Below are 24,779 nucleotides of genomic sequence, written 5' to 3'. Positions count from 1 at the left end.
TGCCACTCCTAGATGGGCCCGGTGTTTGTGTCGGCCACTAGGGTCGCTTATCTTTCTCACACAGTCAGCTACCTCATTGCGCCTCTTTTTTTCTTTGCGTCATGTGCTGTTTGGGGAGGGTTTTTTGGAAGGGACATCCTGCGTGACACTGCAGTGCCACTCCTAGATGGGCCAGGTGTTTGTGTCGGCCACTAGGGTCGCTAATCTTACTCACACAGCTACCTCATTGCGCCTCTTTTTTTCTTTGCGTCATGTGCTGTTTGGGGAGGGTTTTTTGGAAGGGACATCCTGCGTGACACTGCAGTGCCACTCCTAGATGGGCCCGGTGTTTGTGTCGGCCACTAGGGTCGCTTATCTTTCTCACACAGTCAGCTACCTCATTGCGCCTCTTTTTTTCTTTGCGTCATGTGCTGTTTGGGGAGGGTTTTTTGGAAGGGACATCCTGCGTGACACTGCAGTGCCACTCCTAGATGGGCCCGGTGTTTGTGTCGGCCACTAGGGTCGCTAATCTTACTCACACAGCTACCTCATTGCGCCTCTTTTTTTCTTTGCGTCATGTGCTGTTTGGGGAGGGTTTTTTGGAAGGGACATCCTGCGTGACACTGCAGTGCCACTCCTAGATGGGCCCGGTGTTTGTGTCGGCCACTAGGGTCGCTGAGCTTAGTCATCCAGCGACCTCGGTGCAAATTTTAGGACTAAAAATAATATTGTGAGGTGTAAGGTGTTCAGAATAGACTGAAAATGAGTGTTAATTATGGTTATTGAGGTTAATAATACTATGGGATCAAAATGACCCCCAAATTCAATGTTTTAAGATGTTTTTTAGGGTTTTTTGAAAAAACCACCCGAATCCAAAACACACCCGAATCCGACAAAAAAAATTCGGTGAGGTTTTGCCAAAACGCGGTCGAACCCAAAACACGGCCGCGGAACCGAACCCAAAACCAAAACACAAAACCCGAAAAATTTCAGGCGCTCATCTCTAGTGTACATCTAAGGGGCTGTCAGTCATTGTGTCCAGCTAGTGGGTTGTGGTGCTATCACTGTGTCGAGTCCTCTAAGTCCATCAAAGTGGTACTGCACTGACTATGCAGGCCCCACCCTCTGCGTTCACAGTGTAACTCCATATTATTGTTTAAAAAAAGTTTTGTATTATTTGTTTATACTGCGCACTGCACCCCAGTACACCGCAGTACCCCAGTGCGTGTGTGTAAAAGTGATCTGACTCCACGCAGTGTGGACCAAGCTGCTAGTTAAAAAAAAAGAAAAATTGTTGTGTTTCAGTTTTTGTACTCCGTACTACACCCCAGTACCCTAGTGCATGTGTGAAAAGCGGTCGGACTCCACGCAGTGTGGGCCAAGCTGCTAATTTAAAAAAATTAAAATAAAAAGTGACGTATTTAAATTGTTTGTACTGCATCCTGCACCTCAGTACACCGTAGTACCCCAGTGCGTGTATGTAAAAGCAGTCTGACACCATGCAGTGAGGGCCAAGCTGCTAGTTTAAAAATAAAATAAAGTGTTTTATTAAAATTGTTTATACTGCGTACTGCACCCCAGTACACCATAGTACCCCAGTGCGTGTGTATAAAAGCGGTCTGACTCCACACAGTGATCTGCTAATTGAAAAATGGATAACAATCAGTTTAGAGAACCAAATACTAGAAGGAGGAGATAAAACAAAGTGAATCCGCAAAGTACAGTATGCTGGACTTGCAGATCAAGTCCTTGATTCGCTTCACCGGGATCCAAGGGATACCAATATCTTGAAATCGGATCAATAAATTTTGGCAACCGTACTTGATCCTAGGTTTAAGTCATATGCTGTGTCTTTATTCCCAACTGACATAGATCTTAAGAGATGCAAAGAGCTGCTGGTGAGCAAGTTGGCAGCTCAAGTGACACGTGGCACTACAAACACTTCGGGGGTCATTCCGACCCGTTCACATGCTGCTGGTTGTTGCAGCGGTGCGAACGTGTCAGGACTGAGCCTGCGTGGCGCCCGCAATGCGCACGTGCGTCGTTGCCCAGCGACAGCCGTCGCCGGGCAACGTCCAGAAGAAAGAAAAAAGGGATCGCTAGCACGATCGCAAGAAGATTGACAGCGGGGAGGCGTTCCGAGGCGTATACTCACCGTTTTCTGGGAGTGGTGAGTCCAATGCAGGCATGTCCAGGTATTTGGAAGGCAGATGTCTGACGTCAATTCCGGGACCTGCATCGCTGGATCGATCGCACAGGGTAAGTAACTCTTACCCTGGTCTTGCTTTACAGGAATCTCTGTTTGTACAAGCGTTCGCAGCCCTGCTATGCAGAAATACACTCCCCCATAGACGGTGTCTAGTTGATCGCACGGGAAGCAAAAAGTTGCTATGTGCGATCAACTCGGAATGACCCCCAACATCTCCTTCAGTTTCTTCGGCAGCAGCCAGGAAAAAAGGAGATTTATGGTAAGACTTACCACTGTTAAATCTCTTTCTGCGAGGTACACTGGAATCCACAGGGAATAACATTGGGGTATAGAGCTGGATCTTGATCCGAGGCACCAACAGGCTAAAGTTTTGACTGTTCCCAGGATGCACTGCACCGCCTCATCTATAGTCCCGCCTCCAGGCACTGGAGCTCTCTTTCGTTAACCAGTCCAATGCAGTAGCAGGTAAAATAGATGATCGTAGTTAGCAGCCACAGAGAACCACATTCTCAAGACAGGAGAAGATACCAGCGGCTAATGCCATACAAACCCAAAGAAGCTAAGTGCGTCAGGGTGGGCGCCCTGTGGAATCCAGTGAACCTCGCAGAAAGAGATTTAACAATGGTAGGTCTTACCATAAATCTCCTTTTCTGCAGCGGGGTACACTGTGATTCCACAGGGAATAATATCGGCGATGTCCTAAAGCAGTTCCTAATGGGAGGGGACGCACTGTAGCGGGCACAAGAACCCGGCGTCCAAAGGAGGAATCCTGGGAGGCAGAGGTATCAAAGGCATAGAACCTGATGAACGTGTTCACTGAGGACCACGTAGGCACCGTGCACAATTGTTCTAGGGAAGCGCCACGGCAGGCCGCCAAGAAGGTTCAACAGACCAAGTAGAATGGGCCTTGATAGCAGCAGGAGCTGGAAGTCCAGCCTGCGCATAAGCTTGTGCAATCACCATTCTAATCCATCTGGCCAAAGTTTGCTTATTCGCAGGCCAGCCATGTTTGTGAAAACCAAAAAGGACAAAGAGAGAATCAGTTCTCCTAAGGTAGGCGGTTCTCTTCACATAGATATGGAGAGCCCGTACCACATCCAAAGACCGCTCTTTGGAGGACAAACCAGGAGAGATAAAGGCCGGAACCACAATCTCTTGGTTAAGGTGGAAAGACGACACCACCTTAGGTAGATAACCAGGGTGAGTTCTCAGAACCGCACGATCACAGTGAAAAATCAGAAAGGGTGACTGGCATAATAAGGCACCCAAGCCTGAAACCTGTCGAGCAGAGGCCTTACTCTTAAAACCTTAAGAGTAAGCCATTTAAGGTACACAGACTCAAGAGGCTCAAATGGAGACACTTGTAGGGCATTCAGAGCAACAGACAAATCCCATGGAGCCACAGAAGGGACATAGGGAGGTTGAATCCGTAAAACACCCTGAGTGAAAGTGTGAACATCAGGAAGAGACGTAATCTTTCTCTGAAAACACACAGACAAGGCAGAAATATGAACCTTGAGGGAGGACAGACGAAGGCCTAAGTCCAGGCCCTGTTGCAGAAAAGCCAAAAGTTTGGCAGTACTGAACTTGTATGCATCGTAATTCTTAGGCGCACACCAGGTGAAGCAAGAATTCCAGACCCTATAATAAATCCGAGCCAAAGCTGGTTTATGGGCTTTCAACATAGTTTGAATGACCGCCTCAGAAAATCCTTTGGCCCTCAGAAGTGAAGCTTAAAGAGCCACGCCGTCAAAGCCAGTAGGGCCAGATCCTGGTGGACACAAGGGCCCTGAACGAGGAGGTCTGGACATTGCGGAAGCAGAAGAGGACGCTCTATCGAGAGACCCTGCAGGTCTGAGAACCAATGCCGTCTGGGCCACTCTGTAGCGACTAGAAGTAGTATTCCTTCTTCTTGCTTGAACTTCCTTATTACCCTGGGCAGGAGTGACACCAGAGGGAACACGTACGCAGTCGAAAGTTCCATGGAATTGCCAGTGCGTCCACGAACGCTGCTTGAGGACCCCTTGTCCTTACTTCGAAGACCGGAACCTTGTGATTGTGTCAAGACGCCATCAGGTCTACATCTGGTAGGCCCCACTTGTCCACTAGGAGTTGAAAGACTTCTGGATGAAGGCTCCACTCTCTGGTGTGTAGGTCCTGACGACTGAGGAAGTCCGCTTCCCAGTTGAGGACCCCCGGAATGAACACTGCCGATATGGCTGGCAGATGGTGTTCCGCCCATAGAAGAATCTTTGACACTTCCATCATTGCCATGCGGCTTCGCGTGCCACCTTGATGATTTATGGACGCCACCGTGGTGGCATTGCCCGACTGTACTTGAACAGGCCTGTTTTGTACCAGAGGCAGAGCAAGTTTCAGAGCATTGAACACTGCCCGCAACTCCAGAATATTTATCAGGAGGAGAAATTCCTCCCTGGTCCACCGACCCTGAAGAGAGTGTTGCTCCAACACCGCGCCCCAACCCTGCAGACTGGCATCCGTCGTTAGGAAGACCCAGTTGGAGATCCAGAAAGGACGACCCTGCTCAATTGTTGGTCCTGTAGCCACCAGCTCAGTGACAGATGAACCTCCGGAGTCAAGGAGATCATGTGAGATCTGTTCCTGTGAGGCAGACCATCCCACTTGGCAAGGATTAGCTTCTGAGTGAAATTGAGTGTACTCTACCATGTCAAAAGACGACACCATGAGGCCTAGTACTTGCATCACCGAGTGTATCGACACTTGTGGGCGAGAAAAGAAGCATCTTATCCTGTCCTGGTTTTTATGGCCTTAAACATATTAAACCAAGTCTGAGGGATAAGGATATAGCCTCAGCACTAGCGAAGGCTGAAATGAGACCAATATACCAATGTAAAACCTTGTCCCCAAAGGGTCTCAACTCAGATTTTGAATTAAAGTGGTTTTTATGAACTACTTTTATGATATTTTGATATGACACGTAAAAACAATTTTTCTTTTGTCTCTTTTTGTCTTAAAAATAACTTTTCTTTGTCTCTTTCTTGCTTTATTTATGATCTCCATTACGGCTTATGATGGGCCACATGAATACTTTTGAGATATATATGAATGAATCCCCGATTAATATGAACGATATCATCGGGATTTGGTCTCACAGAACCAATAACAAAGGTGTCCTGGGTCTGACAACTACACTCCCCACAAGCCACGGCGGTGAAAACTCAGAGGATAAAGGGGTTTTGAAGGAGGATGTCTCCTTATGATTGCACATGCGCAAACTACGGACAAAGGACTACATTTCCCATAAAAACATCTGCAAGGGGAGAATATGTACAGAGTATGGACGCATGCACGAACTACTAAGGAGGAACTACATTTCCCAAAATACCTTGCGCCGGACCAGTGCGGGAGAGCATTTCCGATTCCGGCTTATGACTTGAAATGTAATGGGCAAGAACGGTACATATAGATAGGGACTAAAATAGGATTCCTATAGAATTCATCTGGCTCATTTATTGCTGTGACAAAATCTTCAGGATATAGAAAAGAACGTGTACATAATATGAAATACCGTGTATATGGACGTATGCGCAAACTACCAAGGAGGAACTACATTTCCCAATACACCTTGCGCCGGACGAACCCGGAAGAGTACTCCCGGTTTCGTCTTATGATTTTTAATGTAATGGACAATAATATTATATATAGATAGGAATCAAACATACAGTGTGATTCCTACAGAATTCATTTGGTTAATTTAATGCTATGATGAAACATTTAGGATAGGAAAATGAAGAGTGTATAATCCTATTTGAACTACATTACCCAGAATTCATTGTGGTAATGAAAACGAGTATATTAACAAAATGTGTTTCTAACTAAATATATAGCATCATAAGGAAACAACATTCCAAGAAGGACTGGCAATATAGGAATACCAATATTGGACCTAGATAATTGGTGAAAATGAATTATGCTGCATTTATTGAATTTTTTATGTATTTGTGGCAGGGAATGACATAACTTCCTACACATCAATTTCCTGTTAGAACATCATTGGCTACTGGTACCATAAATATCTGGCTTCCCACACAGCAGGTCATGTCTTGACAAAGGTCCAAGGACCGAAACACGTCGACAGACTGCTGTGTGAGTAGCCATTTTTAACAGTGATAAACTACGGATTTGTTTTTTAAACTGATTTTTTTAGTTTGTTTTATGTTGGAATTTATTAGTTTCCATGGAACATTTTTGAATGACTTTTAATTGTATTTTTGCACATTTATATGTTCTTGGATCTATGTACATGTGCCTTTTGAGGAACGAATAAAAATAATTTTTTTGGAGATTAAGAGCTCTATGTGGATCCCGGCTAGAAAAATATTTGTGACGAAGGGATCCAGCAAAGATATCTTGATGAGATTCACGCCGCAGACCTACTTGTGAGTTGGGGTACACCCGGCAGACACGGTTGGCGAGTGAGAAATACCCTTAAAGGAGTCACCCCACTATTTACGGCTGAAAGAAACCTTTATGGGAGTTTACACCTCGATTGCCGTGTGAGTTGGGGTATGATAGCCAGGTTCATTTTCTCAAATACCTCTAATTTCACCTGTATTTAGAAGAACAGAGATACCTTGATGTGTACAGTTTACTCCCTAACAGCGTGAGTGGGGGTATGCATATATATTTATGCTGGAGACTTACTTATAAGTTGGGGTACGCCCGATTGACGAGTGAAAGATACCTTTATAGGAGTTATCCAGTTGTTCATTGTGTGAGTTAGGGGTACCGTACGCACATTGGCCCTCATTCCGAGTTGTTCGCTTGGTAAATTTCATCGCATCGCAGCGATTTTCCGCTTAGTGCGCATGCGCAATGTCCGCACTGCGACTGCGCCAAGTAAATTTGCTATGAAGATAGGATTTTTACTCACGGCTTTTTCTTCGCTCCGGCGATCGTAGTGTGATTGACAGGAAATGGGTGTTACTGGGCGGAAACACGGCGTTTTATGGGCGTGTGGATAAAAACGCTACCGTTTCCGGAAAAAACGCGGGAGTGGCTGTAGAAACGGAGGAGTGTCTGGGCGAACGCTGGGTGTGTTTGTGACGTCAAACCAGGAACGACAAGCACTGAACTGATCGCAGATGCCGAGTAAGTCTGAAGCTACTCTGAAACTGCTACGAGGTGTGTAATCGCAATATTGCGAATACATCGTTCGCAATTTTAAGAAGCTAAGATTCACTCCCAGTAGGCGGCGGCTTAGCGTGTGCAATACTGCTAAAATCGCCTTGCGAGCGAACAACTCGGAATGAGGGCCATTATTTTATAGACAGACCAAGTATCCTGGTTAGACGGTGCCTGGGAAGGAGACGACTGTATATACATTTAAACCTTCCTGGGTGTGTTTGAGACACGGGAACTGTTCTATATAAATTTATTCCATATGTGAAAGAAGCTATACTACACATTGGTTGTTTCTCTTTTCATTTCTTTCATCTGTATGAGGCAATCCTTGATTATGAATATACATCAGGAACCACATCTGTGAACAGTGAAAAGAAACCTTGATAGGAGTCTACACTTCTAGTGTCGTGTGAGTTGGGGTACGATACCCAAGTTTATCTTTTAAGAATTAAGATTTCAAGGATTTCAGTATCGTCAAATTTAAAAGAATAAAGATACCTTGATGTGTGTAACCCACTCCTTAACAGCGTGAGTGGGGGTACGCAAATATAAGTCACTTTTCTATATAGGAAAGTCACTTTATTGTCACAATCCTCATTGCCCTTTCCCATGCGCCAAAGGGATTAATTGATCCTACTCTGCTCTAGTTTTGTGTATATAATTTTGGATGAGGGTTGATATCCAATTGGATCATTTTTTTCCATAGGTAGCATCTTTCTGCGCCAATCTGTGTGGTTTTCAAAAAAATTCCTTTTTGCATCTTATCCTGTCCTGTCCTGAAGCTTCAGAACCTTCTCTGAAGACAAGAACAAATGTTGGTGGTGTGTCCAGTAATGCCCCCAGGTGCACCATGCTCTGAACAGGGACCAGCGAGGATTTCTTCCAATTGATGAACCACCCTTGGGCTTGTAGGAATTGGACCGTCAGTTCCAGATGACGGAGGAGAACCTCTGGGGAATTCGCCAGGATCAGCAAGTCGTCCCGATACGGCAGGATCATGATGCCTTGACGACGGAGAATGGCAGTCATGACTGCCATGACCTTGGTGAAGATCCGAGGAGCTGTAGTCAGTTCAAAAGGCAAGGCTTGGAATTGATAATGTAGGTTGCCAATAGCAAACCGCAGATAGTGCTGATGCGACATAGCAATAGGTATGTGTAGGTAAGCATCATGTATGTCCAGGGATACCATATAGTCCTTGGGCTCCAAAGCTAGAACAATAGAGCGAAGAGTTTCCATGCGGAATTTGGATACCTTCACAAATTTGTTCAAAGATTTGAGGTTGAGAATAGGCCGGGAGGATCCATTCGGTTTTTTGGAACTAGGAACAGAGTTGAATAGTACCCCCTGCCTCTCTGAGACTGAGGCACAGGCACTATCATTCTTGTGTCCAGGAGGGGTTATACAACCAAATGTAGAGTTTTTGCTTTTAACAGATCCGAAGGAATAACAGTCGGGCACAACTGGCAAGGGGGACGTGTCTTGAAAGAGATAGCGTATCTTTGAGAGACGACTTCCCGCACCCAGGCGTCTGAAGTGGTCTGTAACCATACCTGGGCGAACTGCAGAATTCGGCCTCCTACCCTGGGGTGCCCCAGGGGGAGGCCCGCCCCATCATGCAGCAGGCTTGTCTGATTTGGAAGCAGGCTGACGGGCGGCCCAGGAATGTTTAGATTTGGGCTTAGAGGTTTTGGAAGCGCGAGCTTGTCTCGGGTACGCCTGACCCTTTGCTTTATCTGGAGGTCGAAAGGAATGAAAGGTGGTACTCTTAGCCTTCGGAGCGGAAGGATTAGTACTTGGGAGACATATAGTCTTGGTAGACGCCAAGTCAGTCACAATCTTGTTCAGATCTTCCCCAAATAGTATATCTCCCTTAAAAGGGATCACCTCCAAGGTCTTTTAGAGTCCAGGTCCACCGACCAGGACCGCAACCACAGAATCCGGCGAGCACGAATGGATGTAGTAGACGCTTTGGTCGACATAACACCGGCATCAGAGGCTGCCTCTTGAATGTAATGGGAGGCTGTGGTAATATATGATAAACACTGTTTGCCATTATCAGGAAAACTCAGAGGTAGCTCTGCCTCAACTGCTTGAACCCAGGCTTCAATATCTTTTGCAGCCCAAGAGCCTGCCATAATGGGTCTATGTACAGCACCTGTGAGAGTGTAAATAGACTTCAAGCAGCCCTCCACATGCATCAGAGAGGTGACGGTGATGACAGGCAGAGTAGATGACACCACAAGACGGGCTACATGCGAGTCCCTCAGGGTACAGAATATAGGGATAGCAATACGTGTGAGATACACTGAATGTAAACCACACAGCAGCTATTGGCACACACAGTCACATGTACAATGCAGAAATTATTACATACAACAATAAAACTGCACTGGACTAATAATACTACATAAAGCTATGTATGTATACAGATATAACAATGCACAGTAAACACTGGATGTATATCACAGAATACTTGTACTAAATATTAATACAGTGTACACTTGTTCTTAACTAACACTGTCTAAACATGTAGACATGTAGCATATTCAAGCGTCCTGTAAAAGCACAGCGCTGATGAGGCAGGCGGCTTTACCGAGGAGACAGTGCTCAACAGTCCCAGAATCAGCGCAGCTCTGTGTAATGGCGCCCAATCGCTGACAGGGAGTTTGGGAGAGAGAGAGATGCAGCTCCAGAGTGGGAACATCTGCTGTAGATGGTGCCTGGGGCTGGGGGAGGGGCTACAGGTCAGCACCTTATCCCCTCTGCTGGGCTTCACCACCGGGTACTATGGAGCCTATGTGAAACAGATTTTAGTAAATCCGACCTGTGCTCCTTGCCCTGGTGGATATAGTGAAGTCCCTGCACGGCCACAGTGTCCCGCATCCGGATCGTGATTTCAGCGGGTCCCACCTGGGGGACCCTCTTACCTCCTCCCTAGATTTGCGACCACGCGATCCAGGAGAGCAGCGGCAGTATGTGTGTGCCTGATGAAACCGGAGCGCCTCCGCTGTAAGTACCCAACAACCAGGGCGCAGGAGTATACAGCGCCGCTGGGGGAGGTGAGGTATCCGCAGCACGTTATGTCAGCATGACATATAGCAACTAGTGCCTGTGCTGCGGCCCTTGAAGTCTTCTTTCTTCTCAGAAAAGCTCTTTTTAGGGCTGCTTAGAGCAGCCCATCCTGTTAGCTGCCTGCACTGCAGGCACCAACTTACAAACTGAGCTCCAGTGTCTGGAGGCGGGGCTATAGAGGAGGCGGTGCAGTGCATCCTGGGAACAGTCAAAGCTTTAGACTGTTGGTGCCTCGGATCAAGATCCAATTCTACACCCCGATGTGGAATACCAGTGTACACCGCTGCAGAAAACGTACCTTTCCCAAAAGACCTAGTGGTGATGCAGATAAGTCAACACAACATTTTGTCATCTGGTCAGGTCTAAATTAATTGCCCAGCATTTGTGACACCTCTACCGTAACTCCATCTGATACGGTCACTATCCATAGAATGGTGGAGGATTATTTTCATGATACCATGAAAATAGGAATGTCACAGAGTCCCTTTGAGTACTGGAAGGAAAAAAAAAGGCAATTTGGAGGCCCTTGTACAAACTGGCTTTGCATCACTTAAGCTGCCCACCCTCCAGTGTGTATTCGGAGAGAGTTTACAGCACAGCCGGGAACCTTGTCAGCAATCGGTGTAGGAGGCTACTTCCTGAAAATGTGGAAAAGATTATGTTCATCAAAACGAACTGAAAAATTCCACAAGGACAACCTTTCCTGGCAATTATCTCAAAGTACACAGACTTCTGTAATGGTAGATTCCAGCGGGGATTAATTAATATTGTGTGAGGAGGATGTACACACTGATGAGGGTAAGAATGGCAATGACAACTAGCCACTGTAGAGCTGGTAGCTTGTTTTGTGGGAGCCCAAACAAACCAAGCACTTCTTCCACAAAAGCTGCAGTCCCTGTCGCTGGAGGGCTTGGTTTGTTAAAGTGTACATGTCCTTTTTAATATCCAACATAAGGGTGGGTTTGAAGCGCCCAAGGACAATTCCATCTTGCACCACCGTTCATTTCTCCCACTGCTGTGTTTCAGTGTTTTATAGATATGCCATAAACTGCTGCAAGTTTGTGCAGCTGCACTGTCGCCTAGTAAACCAGCCAGCTCGCTACAGACTTTAACCTAAAGTGGATGAAAACAACATTGTGAGCTGTAAGGTGGTCAAAATTGTCTGGAAATGAATGTTATTGAGGTTAATAATACGCTAGGTACAAAAAAGGCCCAAATTAAGTGATTTTAGGCTTTTTTTGTACATTTTTAAAAAAAAATCCAAATCGAAAGCCAAAAATGGTCCAGCACACATCTCTAGTCATATCCTGATCAGGGGCATATTAAGAGAGGAGGAGGCCCATGTACAAACTTCATTTGGGCCCTCTCCTCTCTAGCAGGCAGCGGCAGTTACAGTGACTCAACAGGACAGCAATAGGTGGTGCACAGGTCACCGGGAAAATGATGCAGCATACATTTTCCCAGTGATTTTTCTTACTGTGCATGCGCAAAATGCTGGAAAAATGTCCACCACGTCATTTTCCTGGAGAACTGCGCACCATCTACTGCTCAAAGTCACTGTCACTGCCGCAGAACTCCGTAGAGGTATTAAAATAAATGGGTGCATGATATGAGATGTGGGTCCCTCTGGACCCATGTGCACCGCACAGACTGCACTCATTATAGATACACCACTGTTCCTGATATAGAGGCACTGCGTAATTGAATGTAACCTTTAGTACCTTCTTCCAACATCAAATGGGACTATATGGTGCATACATCCCAACTGTCCTGTATTTAGTAGGATAGTCCCACTTTTAGGAGACTGTCCCACTATCACAACCAAAGGTTGCAGTGTCCTCTGGTTGCATTTCCTGCAAGGGCACACACCTTGACACAAGGCCATACCCCCTTTTTCAGAACACATAAATAGGATTTGCGCTCAACTCCAAGAGAGTTGGGAGGTATGATTGTGTAGTGACTATCATCTAGCACAGGCATTTTTTTTTCCTGAAAAAACTTTTTATTTTGATATAATATTCACTGAGAGGTTACTAGAGTGTTCATCTTCACTGACTTTTCTCCGTATGCTGTACTGTGTACATGTAAGATTTTATACCCATACCAAAACTTTTAGTACCAGTATTTGGTTGCTGTGACATGACTAAAAGTATATAACCGGTGTTGGACAGTATAAAGCTTTTTGTGAGGTCCATGACACCCATAGGAGATTAAATCCAGTGGCAAGCGCAGCGAGCCACCGTGCCTGCAGTGTGGCGAGTGCAGCAAGCCTGCAAGGGGCTTGCTAGCGCTTGCCCCGATGCCGGCATACCAGTGGCCGGGATCCCACTGTAGGTATACTATAAGGATTGTATATCCCCTCCACAATGTGTCATTGCTTCCAAACATTTCCTATTCTGCCTGATGTAAGACTAGGCAATGTGACAAAAAGGTCTGCCAACCCCATATCCTTCGTGGGTAAGATAAATAATTAATGGAACTGATGACTCAAAATGCATACCTCCAGCATTTGCTAAAGGATCGGGACTTCTGCCTGTGCAAAGGACATGGCCTCTTTACAAAGTGGTATGGCTTCACAGGATGTACCCATGAGCCACGCCCCTCCCCCCATCATCACTCTGGGGCAGTGGTTTCCAAACTTTTTTGAATCACGGCGCCCTAGAATATCAGAATTTTTTTCACGGCACCCCTAGGCCAAAAATTTCTTATTGAGAAATTTAGAAAGGAATATTCCATTAAGTAGATTGCATTTATATGTCATCCTTAGTGTCAGTTGTGTGGTGAGGGACAAGATTTGCTTCTGTTTGGCCACATATTTTATGACTGGCAGCCACCAGCACTGGTTTTGCCTATTATATTGACCATGAATAATTTGAATTGGTCCTGGGCCACCAACCCAGGGCACCCCCGCAAGTGTTCCGAGGCACCCGAGGGAGCCATGGCACAGTTTGGGAACCACTGCTCTGGGGGCATGCCCAATGTCATGATCCAGGCTATTTCAAGTAGAAATAGGCCTGTTAAAATCAATGTATGTGTTATTAATATTCTGACCGATGTATCAATATACCAGCATGTGATAACTGTCTTTGCATGTCAAATGGTAGCAGCTTGATTAATCTGCTGGTATTTAATTGTAGCCACAGAGCTCAGAGACACACTGACTGCTTAGGTGTGAAATTCCTTGTGACCAGAGCTAGTAATAACCCCAGGACCAGAGTTAGGGCCAGAAAGGTGTTAAGCGCTTCCTGGTCTGTTTCCTTTTAGAACTAGCCATCTGTTTACACAAGAACCATGGCCAGAGCTTCAAAGGAGAAGATAAGGCCATTCGCCCCTGAGCGAGTGGCTGGGAAGCCCAGTATGAGCTGACACTCAATACCTTCTCTGACTTTGGATGGGTTAAAAACAAACTCTTCAGAGGGAGGGGAGCTGAACGGGCAACCTGAGTTTTAAATAGGAGAAACACAGGCTGCAAAGCATGCAATTATCAAAGAGGCGAGTCAGGAGAAGCATCCTGGCTCTGTAATGTCCTGAATATCTGAAGAGGCTTCACTTCATCCCATCATTCCACTCTGCATGTGCTAGGATCGGTGGGTTTTTATCTCCCTATTTTTATTTTTCTGGAAATTGTCTTTTCTGATGTAACTTTGACTTTTTATCATTATATTCTTGAAACTTTCTTTTTTCTGTAACATAAGCTTTGAAGTGTTTTACTTAAATTAAATAATCAATTTTAGCTCTGGTTTTCTGTTGTGTATCCAACCCAACTCTCTGAAAGAGGCGTTACCAAAATATTAATAATTCTGTGTGCAGTCAAAAGCCATAAGTTTGCCTTGTGACATACCCTAAACGTTTGTACTTTGGCTGGTGGCAGTGACCCCGCGTTGAAATTAACACACATGCTCAGGTATCCAGTAACGGTGTCACGTGGCAGGGATTAGCTGATTGGCGTATCTGGGGAATCGCCGTGCCTAGGATCGTGACACCCAGAGCTTCAGGACTGCCTCCCAATCCCTCTATCACCATAAAATCTGCACATGGCATCTATTCACCACTTGCTCTGTTAAGCAGAGTAGGAGTGAGGGAACCTCCCAACTTCTCTCCCCCCCAGGTATGGCAAAATGGCTGCTTCACCTTTGTAATGCATACATGTTTTTGTTTTTTTTGTTTTTTCTACAAACGTAAACCTCTGTATTACATACACGCAGTAGTGGATCTTGCTACGGGCACACAGAATTTTTGCCCGGGGCGCCGCCGCAGCAAGATCCGCTACTGGTGGTGCCCCTCGGTGCTGTGCTGTCACAGCTGTGCAGTGCACGATACATCGCACGGCATTGTAGAAATAGGCCGCACATAGACACTAGGGGGTAAATTTACTAAGATGGGAGTTCTATTTAAGATCAGCTTCTACTTCTCATTTATCTAGCACCTTCTAGAAGATAATACCTAGAATCTGATTGGTTGCTATGGGCAACATCCCATCTTAAATAGAACTCCCAACTTAGTAAATTTACCCCTAGGGGTCATAACTGACCTCTAGTGTCTATGCTGTGCTATGGGAGAGACGTCATGACGTCTCTCCCATAGATCAGAGGAGCGGCGCCGGCAGCCAGAGATTGAGTTAAGCAGCGGTCGGGAATTAGGAGCGGGGATGATATTAATTTTTTCTTTTTTTGTAAGTGGCACAAACGGGGAACAACTCTACAGGGGGCATACCTGACCACGCCCCTTTATGAAGCCATGCCCCTATTTCCGCCCAGGGCGCCACAACGGCTAGAACCGGCCCTGCATACATGGTAATATAGTAAAATACAAATACTTTTGAATCCTAATGAATAAAAGCTTTATAAATGAATTCTAATAATATTAAGAAGAAGTAAATGGATGATGCAACTTGGCAGGTGTCACTGTGTAACGATGTAATTCTTATCATGAAAATTCCAGCACCGCCAAATAGATGATTCTCCAGATGGAATCTCTCAGCACCTGCCGCTTACATGGCGCCGCTGCAGGCAGCGGTTCGTACAGGTGTGCAGGGTCAAACAAGTAGGAAGGTTCGGCAGGAGCAGGGCAAGCTGTGAGCACACGGAAGGAGACACCGGGCTAGCTGTTGGTCACATGACATTGTGCGGGTCACATGACGGAAGGTTTAGTCCCGGGATGATCGCACACCGTATCGCCGCTGAAGAGAACCTGCAGCGACGGAAGCAGCAGCTCCCGTCTCCCACCTTCCTCTCCCCGCAGCCCGGTCCATGCAGCGCTCTGCCCGCAGGCAGGCGGGAGGCAGATCTGACGGAGGAGGAGCAGGGAGCCCATTGCCTGCTGCCTCTCCCAGCCGCCGGCCGCCTGCTGTAATATGCTCACTCGGGTAAAATCTGCTGTGGCCAATTTCATGGGAGGAATCATGGCTGGCAGCGCCGGCTCTGATCATGCCAGTGCCTCTGACTTGCCTATGAGGTTCCCATATGTCAGACCCGAGTTCCTGGGACTGTCGCAGGACGAGATCGAGTGTTCCGCCGACCACATCGCCAGACCCATCCTCATCCTGAAGGAGAGCAAGCGGCTGCCCTGGAGCACGGGCTACGCAGAGTGAGTACCGGCCTGTGCACGCAGCGCCCCACTCCGGCTGCAGCTCCTCGCTTCTCATCAAGGTCATAGCTGTCTGTAGCCGGGGCAGCTGTGCATGGGGCTGCCAGGTATGATGATGATGGCAGTGACAGCGGCAGGGCTGTGGGTGCTCCCTGGGTGGGATGTGTGTGCTCAGGGCGTGCTGACTGCATCTCAGCTGCTGCTCCAGGCCTAGGGGGATCTGTCTCTGCTTCCAGGTGAATGAGAATTGTGTCATTTACTCTTCATACTGTAGTTACCTTCCTGCTGCATTATACAGGGAAATAGTGATGTGCTGCTTGTGTGCATTTGCCTGTGAGATTTTGGCTAGCAATCTCACATGACTATAGAGGCAGCGAGTGACAGGGCTGGCATTGTTGGGATAAATGGTGTCAGTAATAATACTAGGACAATAATATTTTGGATGATGGGGCACCGAAGGGTGTTAGAGACAGACAGTGGACTGTAGGTAGTGCTGAAACTTTAGGACTTCATTTGTGATTTAGAAACTTGGCCTATGAGCTCGTTAGCTGTCATCATTAAAGTGGGACAGTATACAGATGGTGAAGGCCTTTGCAAACATAAATGCTTGTAGGGGGGGAGGGGGCACAACATTTGGGTAACTGGATGTTGGTAATTTGGGGAAGGTGAGCACATTACAGCTCCTAGGGAGAGTGACGGATCAGTGTGGTGCCATATTTTTATTTAGAGAGGCATTTTTCTATTCCTTATCGAATGCGGTTTAAACTAAATCCTTCATAAATCTATTGTGAATCATAAATATGTAATTCTTCTTATTATGTGTCTCTCCACGTTGATTCATGTCTTTTTTTAGTTCCTTTCAGAGATGTTTGTGAGTACTTTTATATTAGTTGGACTGTATGGTGTTCTGGATAATAGTAGTTTACTGTAATTTGGACCTCAATGTTTGATATGTCCTAAAGTTCATTTAACAACCCTAATTTGTCACCATGCTGGTCATTATTAAATAATGCCTGAGGAGAGGCACACAGTGATCCTTCCTTCTGTATATGGCATGATCAGAGTAGCTGTACAGCTTTACCTTGCTTACTTTTTAGTTTTTCAGAACTTTATGGAAGAGGTTTTCCAGCTAATAATCCCCTGTCTGTAGCTTAGGCAAAAATACTTCTTATTGTGCTTTTCTCTAGTGTCCCTGTGTTGCCATATGGCCGTAATGAGTGCTGCTTGGACACATCAGCCTAGTACCTTCACAGCACACTCTAAGCTTATGTTTCTGCTCTTTTATTAAGTTTAGGAAGTCGAAGGATAAAATGTGACGAAAATCACGCTGCCAATCTAGACAGCATATTTTTATTGCTAACATCTTCAATCCCTATTTAGCTTTTGTTTGTTTGTTTGTTTGTTTGTTTTAAGAACTACTGTAGCCTTTTGGTTATTTCCATCATGTTTCAATTGCACTACTGTATTATCCTCCACCAGCTCAACAATATACTCTTGTAAGCATTCCGCACATTTCCCATAACATGCTATACTCCACTTTTAGGGTATGTCCTCTTGTTCTGATACTTCTATTCCTATGTGGAATTCTTTCCTCTTGTACCTTTTTAAATATTTTAATCTTCTCATCTAACCCCACCCCACTCCCTTTATTCTGTACTCTAATGCATATTGACGTCTTCTATTCTTTCCATGTAAGTTTTATGTGTTGTAGTGCTAGGCAAGCCACATTACCCTTAATATCAGGGATTAAGGCTTGGACCCAAATCGACTGTGACATCCTCACATTACTTATCTCAAAATGCATACCCCATGTGCTCCAAAATGTTACCATGTACCCTGCAGACCTCCCGCATGCTCCAAATGTACTTAAAATGCCACAATCCTTGTGATGCTACACACACTCCAAAAACCCTACACATGCTTTAGTACTTTTTTTTTTTTACATTGACTTGCCATACTTTCTTGACCAGTTATCTAATCTAAGTGCTTTTGTCACTCACCTTGGTCCCAGTGTTTCTGATGCTATATATTTTGTCATATGCAACAAGACACTTTTCTATTTTAATACTAGTAATAATTGGCCCTATGAAAGATATTATGGTCCAAGTACAGATCTTTAGCATACTAATTCTATTTGTTACACTCTATTGTCTATCCTTGAACCAAGTACTATTAATTTATCAGTCTTCAATCTGTGACAATGTCCAAGCCCTTCCTAAAGCCTATATAAACTACACCTATGGCTCCACCGTAATCTATTACCTCAGTCATACAATAAACATTGAGATTTATTTGATGTGATTTCCCCATGGTAAATCTTTGTTGCTTTGGATCTTGTGAGTTGCTGGATTAGAATTATTCTACAAGTCTTTCTATCAGCACTGTTTCCAGTCATTTCCTCACTACTGATGTCAAGCTCACTGGTTTGTAGTTGCCAGTGTCTGCTATACTTCCCCTTTTGTGAAGTGGGATTATACTTTTCCAGTCTGGGACTAGAGTTTTTGAATTTATCATATATGGCTCCACTGACTTATCTAATATCAGTATTGTGAGCGCTGTACGGATATGCTCCTCTTCACTTGGACTCTTGTCCTATCTTTGTCTTCTCTGCGTCCTATTCCTACGACGTAACTGAAGACCCTTCCTTCCTACACTACAAATTCTTATTTAGCTCTACTATTACCCTCAACTTATTTCTCCTGCCACTTAAAGTTCAGGTCCACCCTTGGCTTTTAAGTACATCATGTACAATATCTCCTGAAAAAAGAAATGTAGTAAAATAGCTTTGGTCATTAGACACTCACGTTTGGCACATAAGAGCTAAGAATAAAACAACAACAAGTAGCTTCAATGTTTAAAAAGGACACTTTTTATTCCGTTACTTTGTCAAAATGGTGAAGACTAGAGAGCTGTCTGAAAGCATCAGAGGTGCTATTACCGCCAAACATGAAAACCTCTAAAGGGTACAAGCCATCTTCAAAGACCTTGGCATCCCTGTTATAATAGTATGCAATGTTATTAAGAAGTCTGCTACTCATGGGGCTGTGAAGAATCCCTCTGGACGTGGTGGAAAGAGGAAAATGAATGAGTGAAGTCTTTGAAGGTTGATATGTAAAAAAAAGACACCACATAAAATATCCAAACAGCTGTAGGAGGACCTAGTACAATCTGGATAGATGGTTTCAACTCGTACCATAGACTGCACAGTAACCCAAGGAGGGCTTCTAAGGGTTAAGGCAAAGGAGGATACCACTGCTGAAAAAAGTGAGCAAAAGGAACATCTGATCTTTGTCAAAGCATACCTGACAAACCACAATCCTTCTGGGAACATGTTCTGTGGACAGAGAAAACAAAATACAATTATGTTACATGTAAGTTAAAAAGGATTTTTTGTTTTAGTTTTTAACTATTGAAATATTCTGGTACCTCTTCATTCATCTCTGAAGATATTCTCAAGGCTGTATTTAAAATTGAAGGGTACCAAAAATGTTGCCCACGACAACTGTACTTATTTAAAAAGTTTTATCTTCCATACTTGATATTCAGCATAAACAAATGTACATCTGATATCTTCTTTTGCTTACCTAGAATTTCTTCTTTATATTCGTTCTTCTGAGTTTTCATTTATTTGCTAAGTGATGTTTTTGGGTTTTACAAAGATTACTTCATCCTTTGAGTACAGGGGGGTACACACGTACCGGTGTGTGCTGAGCGATCTACCACAGACTGCTCAGCACACATCTCTCCCCCCGCTCAGCACACAGTGTGATGTATGCTGAGTGAGCGTGTGTATGCCCCATAGCGCTAGCGATGCGCGTCGCTTTCACCGGTTCAAGATTGGCCTAGAAGATCGCTCACTTCAGTGCTGAGTGAAGTGAGCGTGTGTCGTCCGTCCCCCCCTTCCCAAGGCACACATCGCATTGTGTACTGACCGGGGGGGGGGATACAGTTGTGCTCATAAGTTTACATACCCAAGAAGAATTTGTGATTTTCTGGCCATTTGTCAGAGAATATGAATGATAACTCACAAACTTTTCTTTCACTCATGGTTAGTGGTTGGGTGAAGCCATTTATTGTCAAACAACTGTGTTTACTCTTTTTAAATCATAATGACAACAGAAACTACCCAAATGATCCTGATCAAAAGTTTACATACCCCATTTCTTAATACCGTGTATTGCCCCCTTTAACATCAATGACAGCTTGAAGTCTTTTGTGGTAGTTGTGGATGAGGCTCTTTATTTTCTCAGATGGTAAAGCTGCCCATTCTTCTTGGCAAAAAGCCTCCAGTTCCTGTAAATTCTTTGGCTGTCTTGCATGAACTGCACGTTTGAGAACTCCCCAGAGTGGCTCAATGATATTGAGGTCAGGAGACTGAGATGGCCACTCCAGAACCTTCACTTTAGTCTGCTGTAGCCAATTACAGGTCGACTTGGCCTTGTGTTTTGGATCATTGTCATGTTGGTCCGTCCAAGTACGTCCCATGCGCAGCTTCCGGGCTGAAGAGTGCAAATTTTCCTCCAGTATTTTCTGATAACATGCTGCATTCATCTTGCCATCAATTTTGACCAAGTTTCCAGTGCCTTTGTAGCTCACACATCCCCAAAACATCAGCGATCCACCTCCGTGTTACACAGTAGGAATGGTGTACCTTTCATCATAGGCCTTGTTGACTCCTCTCCAAATGTAATGTTTATGGTTGTGGCCAAAAAGTTAAATTTTGGTCTCATCACTCCAAATAACTTTGCTCCAGAAGTTTTGAGGCTTGTCTCTGTGCTGTTTGGTGTATTGTAAGCGGGATGCTTTGTGGCATTTGCGTAGTAATAGAAAGGAGGGATTACTCTGCGCTTTAAATCACTTTAAATGTTATCTTATAAATTATCACTGTGCAGTTCACCATCGAGAGTAATTGACTCAGTGAGACTTGAATATAGGTAGACAATTTATCAGAAAAAATTATATAACATACAAAAAACATAAAATTTAATAATTTAATTAATCACTGTATACCAAAAGCTGTTGGTTAGCAGACATAATTTAAAATATAAGCAGTAATTAATTTTTAGCTCTCTCAGATTATGTATTAATACTCATCAAAAACACTGGCGTCCCAGTGTGTAATGAAATAAATGTCCCGCAATAAATGTCCACAAACACAATTGATGTATTAATAATAAGATGGTGCAGTCTGTAATAGTTACCCACGTGCTGGTTCCTGTGGAAAATGCAAACAGGGTTCTTTCAGATGGTAAGTTTGCACGTGGAGTGAGTAATATATTGTCGTGTGACTGCTGCAATTCAATATCGGCCGCTCCGTTTAGGGGACACTGCACGTCTCCAAAGAAGTGATAAACGCTGGCCGCTGGTGTTAAGAAAAACGTCCATATATCCCTTTGTGATTGTCGGGTGATTGGACTTTGCTGGGGGGCTCTGGCATGAGGCACCCGGTAATGAACAAAGATGTCACACGACAAAGTGCTGGAATTTGTAGAGCTCCGTGAGCTGTGTGAACTTGCGGGTAACGGCACCTGGAGAGCTCTGTAGGAGAGAGTGTGGGCATCAACGCGTTTCGTCTCCTAGCAACCGGAGACTTCCTCAAGACTTCCTCGTGATTTAAAGCGCAGAGTAATCCCTCCTCTCTATATTCTAAATCAGTTGCAACTTAGCAAGCTGCTTTTTTCTCTCAGCTGCTATTAATCACTATTATACATCGGTATATCGATATTTATAAATTATAGCGCCGGATTATAAATCGGTGAGTAATATCCCGATTTATTTACCTCTATTACATTTGCGTAGTAATGGCTTTCTTCTGGCGACTCGACCATGCAGCCCATTTTTCTTCAAATGCCTCCTTATTGTGCATCTTGAAACAACCACACCACTTTTTTTTCAGAGAGTCCTGTATTTCAGCTGAAGTTATTTGTGGATGTTTCTTTGCATCCCGAACAATTTTCCTGGCAGTTGTGGCTGAAATTTTTGTTGGTCTACCTGACCGTGATTTGGTTTCCGCAGAATCCCTCATTTTCCACTTCTTAATTAGAGTTTGAACACTGCTGATTGGCATTCTCAATTGCTTGGATATCTTTTTATATCCATTTCCTGTTTTATACAGTTCAATTACCTTTCCCGCAGATCTTTGACAATTCTTTTGCTTTCCCCATGACTCAGAATCCAGACACGTCAGTGCAGCACTGGATGAAAGATGCAAGGGTCTTTCAGGAGTCCAGAAACTCACTGACCTTTTATACACACACACTGATTACAAGCAAACAGATCACAGGTGAGGATGGTTACCTTTAGTAGCCATTCAAACCCGTTTATGTCAACTTGTGTACATGTTAGGCCAAAATCTCCAGGGTATGTAAACTTTTGATTAGGGTCATTTGGGTAGTTTCTGTTGTCATTATGATTTAAAAAGAGTAAACACAGTTGTTTGACAATAAATGGCTTCACCCACCCACTAACCATGAGTGAAAGAAAAGTTTGTGAGTTATCATTCATATTCTCTGACAAATGGCCAGAAAATCACAAATTCTGCTAGGGTATGTAAACTTATGAGCACAACTGTATGTGTGCTGAGCAGTCTGTACCAGATAATTTTTTTTCCCTTGTGTTTTATTTCTGATCTGTCTGTCACAAAGTTCTGTTGCTTTAGAATTGTACCCTTTAAATGTTTCCAATGCTCCTGCGCTCCTTTGATTTTGTGTGGAATGCGTCTTAAGGCCCCCATCTACTAGTCCGATTTGGGCACTTTTCATCAGATTTCAACGCATCTGACCGAAAAATCTGATGAAAAGTGTCACATTGGACAGCTCCGATCCGGTACACTTTTTATTTTTTTTGTTATCTGTTATACTGAGTTATTTGTAATTGTAGGTAAAATGTTGGGCACTTCTGGTGAATTTGCCCATTGCACTAGTTATCTACTGTAAAGGGGGGGTATGGACGGGAGAGATGTGTGCTGAGCGATCTTAACTCAGACCGCTCAGCACACATCTCTCTTCCCGGGGGGAACGACGACGGGGGGGGACAGACGCTCACTTCACACAGCGCTGAAGTGAGCAACTCGCTAGATTAAGCCTGCATACAGGCTAAATCTAGCATCGCTATCGCTGGGGGGCATACACACGGCAGATCCGTGCTTAAAATCTAAGCAATCTAGTCAGATTGCTTAGATTTTAAACACTGATCTCTCCGTGTGTATGCCCCCTTAAGTCAGAGAACAGTAATTTGGCCTTTGCAGGTTATTAGTGTAAACATAGCTTTTCTCTGCACCATTGGTATTTGCTTAGTCTGAAAGTTTGGAACCTTGTTAGTCAGTACTTGAAAACACTTCAGCTTCCACGTTACTTGTAGACAGTTAAGAGTACTTATTTGTTTGGGTTTAGGAATTTTTCTAGTTAAGACATATTCTTAAATCTTTTATTTATAATATTTAAGAATATAAAGACCATTGCAAAATGTAATTCCTTTGTTCTTGTATTTACTTTTGCACCAGCCAGTCAGCTTCTAACTGTCATTTTTCAAACCCAGCCTGTATCATGGAAGTTAGGAGCTGATTGGCTGGTACGTTATCACCTTCCACTTTATCACTTCACCAGGCTTAATAAATCTGCCACTGTGTGCCTAGGCACCCTGAGGTGCCTCAGGGAGCTTTTGGGGGTGCCTTGGATTGGTGGTTCAGGACCAATTCAGATTTATTTATGGTCTGTGTATTAGACAAAACCAGAGCTGGTGGTTGCCAAACAGAAGCAAATCTTGCCCCTCACCACACAATTGAACCTAAGGATTACATATAAACACAATTTACTTAATTTAATATTTTTTTCTAAATTTCTCAATAAGAACCTTTTGGCCTGGGGGTGACGTGAAAACATATCTGATACTCTAGGGCGCCATGATTAAAAAGAGATTGGGAACCAGTGTTCTAGGATTCATTGCTATTTAGGTGACTTGTCTCCACACAAAATATTTCCTGGGCGACTGGTTTCCATTAAATTATAACAGTTGATCCATTTCCATGGTTAGTGACTGAAAAGGGGTTCTTTCCTCTAAGATGTATCCTTTTGGGTTTCATCTCGCCACAGTACTTTATTATACAGCAGAAATTCACTTTTGTTGTGAGGCTGTAATACAGATCTGACTACTCTTCCATCCAGACCGCTTTGGTATAAATGGCCACTACTCTGGTGTCAGCTAGGACTTTAAGATTTTACAGTTCCCTTTAACTTCAAATTTATTAATGATAGAGACATCTCAAACTGGAATAATTTAGTTGTTTTTTTTTTTTTTTAATAACCTTTCTCCTGCTTTGTAACACATATTTGGAGAACTGTAATAGCTTGTACGCTTCTGGGGACTCTGTCTCTTGTTTATTTGTATTTTTTTAATTTTTTTAAAGACAAATAATTTAAAAGACAAGAACAACCTGGTTTTGCCTTTTAAGTTATTGGCACTTTAAAAAACAAACAAACAAACAAACTGATATACTTGCCAGAATCACGCCGATGGTCTTCATCCACAGTTGACTCAAGGAAGGACTAATAAGATGTAAATCCTGTAGTTCTTATTCTCCAGTTTATTTGTGTGTCTACACATTACAATTAAACCCCCAAATAAGTTTTACTCACTTAATTCAGCACTCTGCATTAAATTAAGGTTTCTGTTCATCACGTAGGACTAGGAAAGTGCAGCAGACCTGTACAGAGGGCATCAAGGGATTGGTACTTGTCTTATTGTAGAGCAGTAAAGACCAGTTCTA

General features: G+C 44.1%; 1 protein-coding gene across 4 annotated transcripts in view; it reads left to right on the top strand.

The window, feature by feature from the left end:
- The first annotated feature begins 15,394 nt into the window (after positions 1–15,394).
- PPM1H (protein phosphatase, Mg2+/Mn2+ dependent 1H) overlaps positions 15,395–24,779 on the top strand; it is a 334,697-nt gene continuing 325,312 nt past the window's right edge. For 2 of the 4 annotated variants that reach the window (XM_063927730.1, XM_063927729.1), the window contains exon 1: positions 16,051–16,251. Coding sequence is in view for 1 of the 4 variants with exons in the window: in XM_063927727.1 (XP_063783797.1) it covers positions 15,783–16,015 (233 nt within the window). In the remaining 3 variants the exon portion in view is untranslated. Of the gene's footprint in view, positions 16,016–16,050; positions 16,252–24,779 lie in introns of those variants that run through there. The other 2 variants (XM_063927727.1, XM_063927728.1) reach the window with 2 other exon arrangements.

The sequence above is a fragment of the Pseudophryne corroboree genome, chromosome 6 (genome assembly GCF_028390025.1).
Source record: "Pseudophryne corroboree isolate aPseCor3 chromosome 6, aPseCor3.hap2, whole genome shotgun sequence".
In the NCBI taxonomy this organism is placed as follows: domain Eukaryota; kingdom Metazoa; phylum Chordata; class Amphibia; order Anura; family Myobatrachidae; genus Pseudophryne; species Pseudophryne corroboree.
The sequence above is the reverse complement of the archived record's forward strand: the minus strand, read 5'-3'. Positions and strand labels throughout refer to the sequence as shown.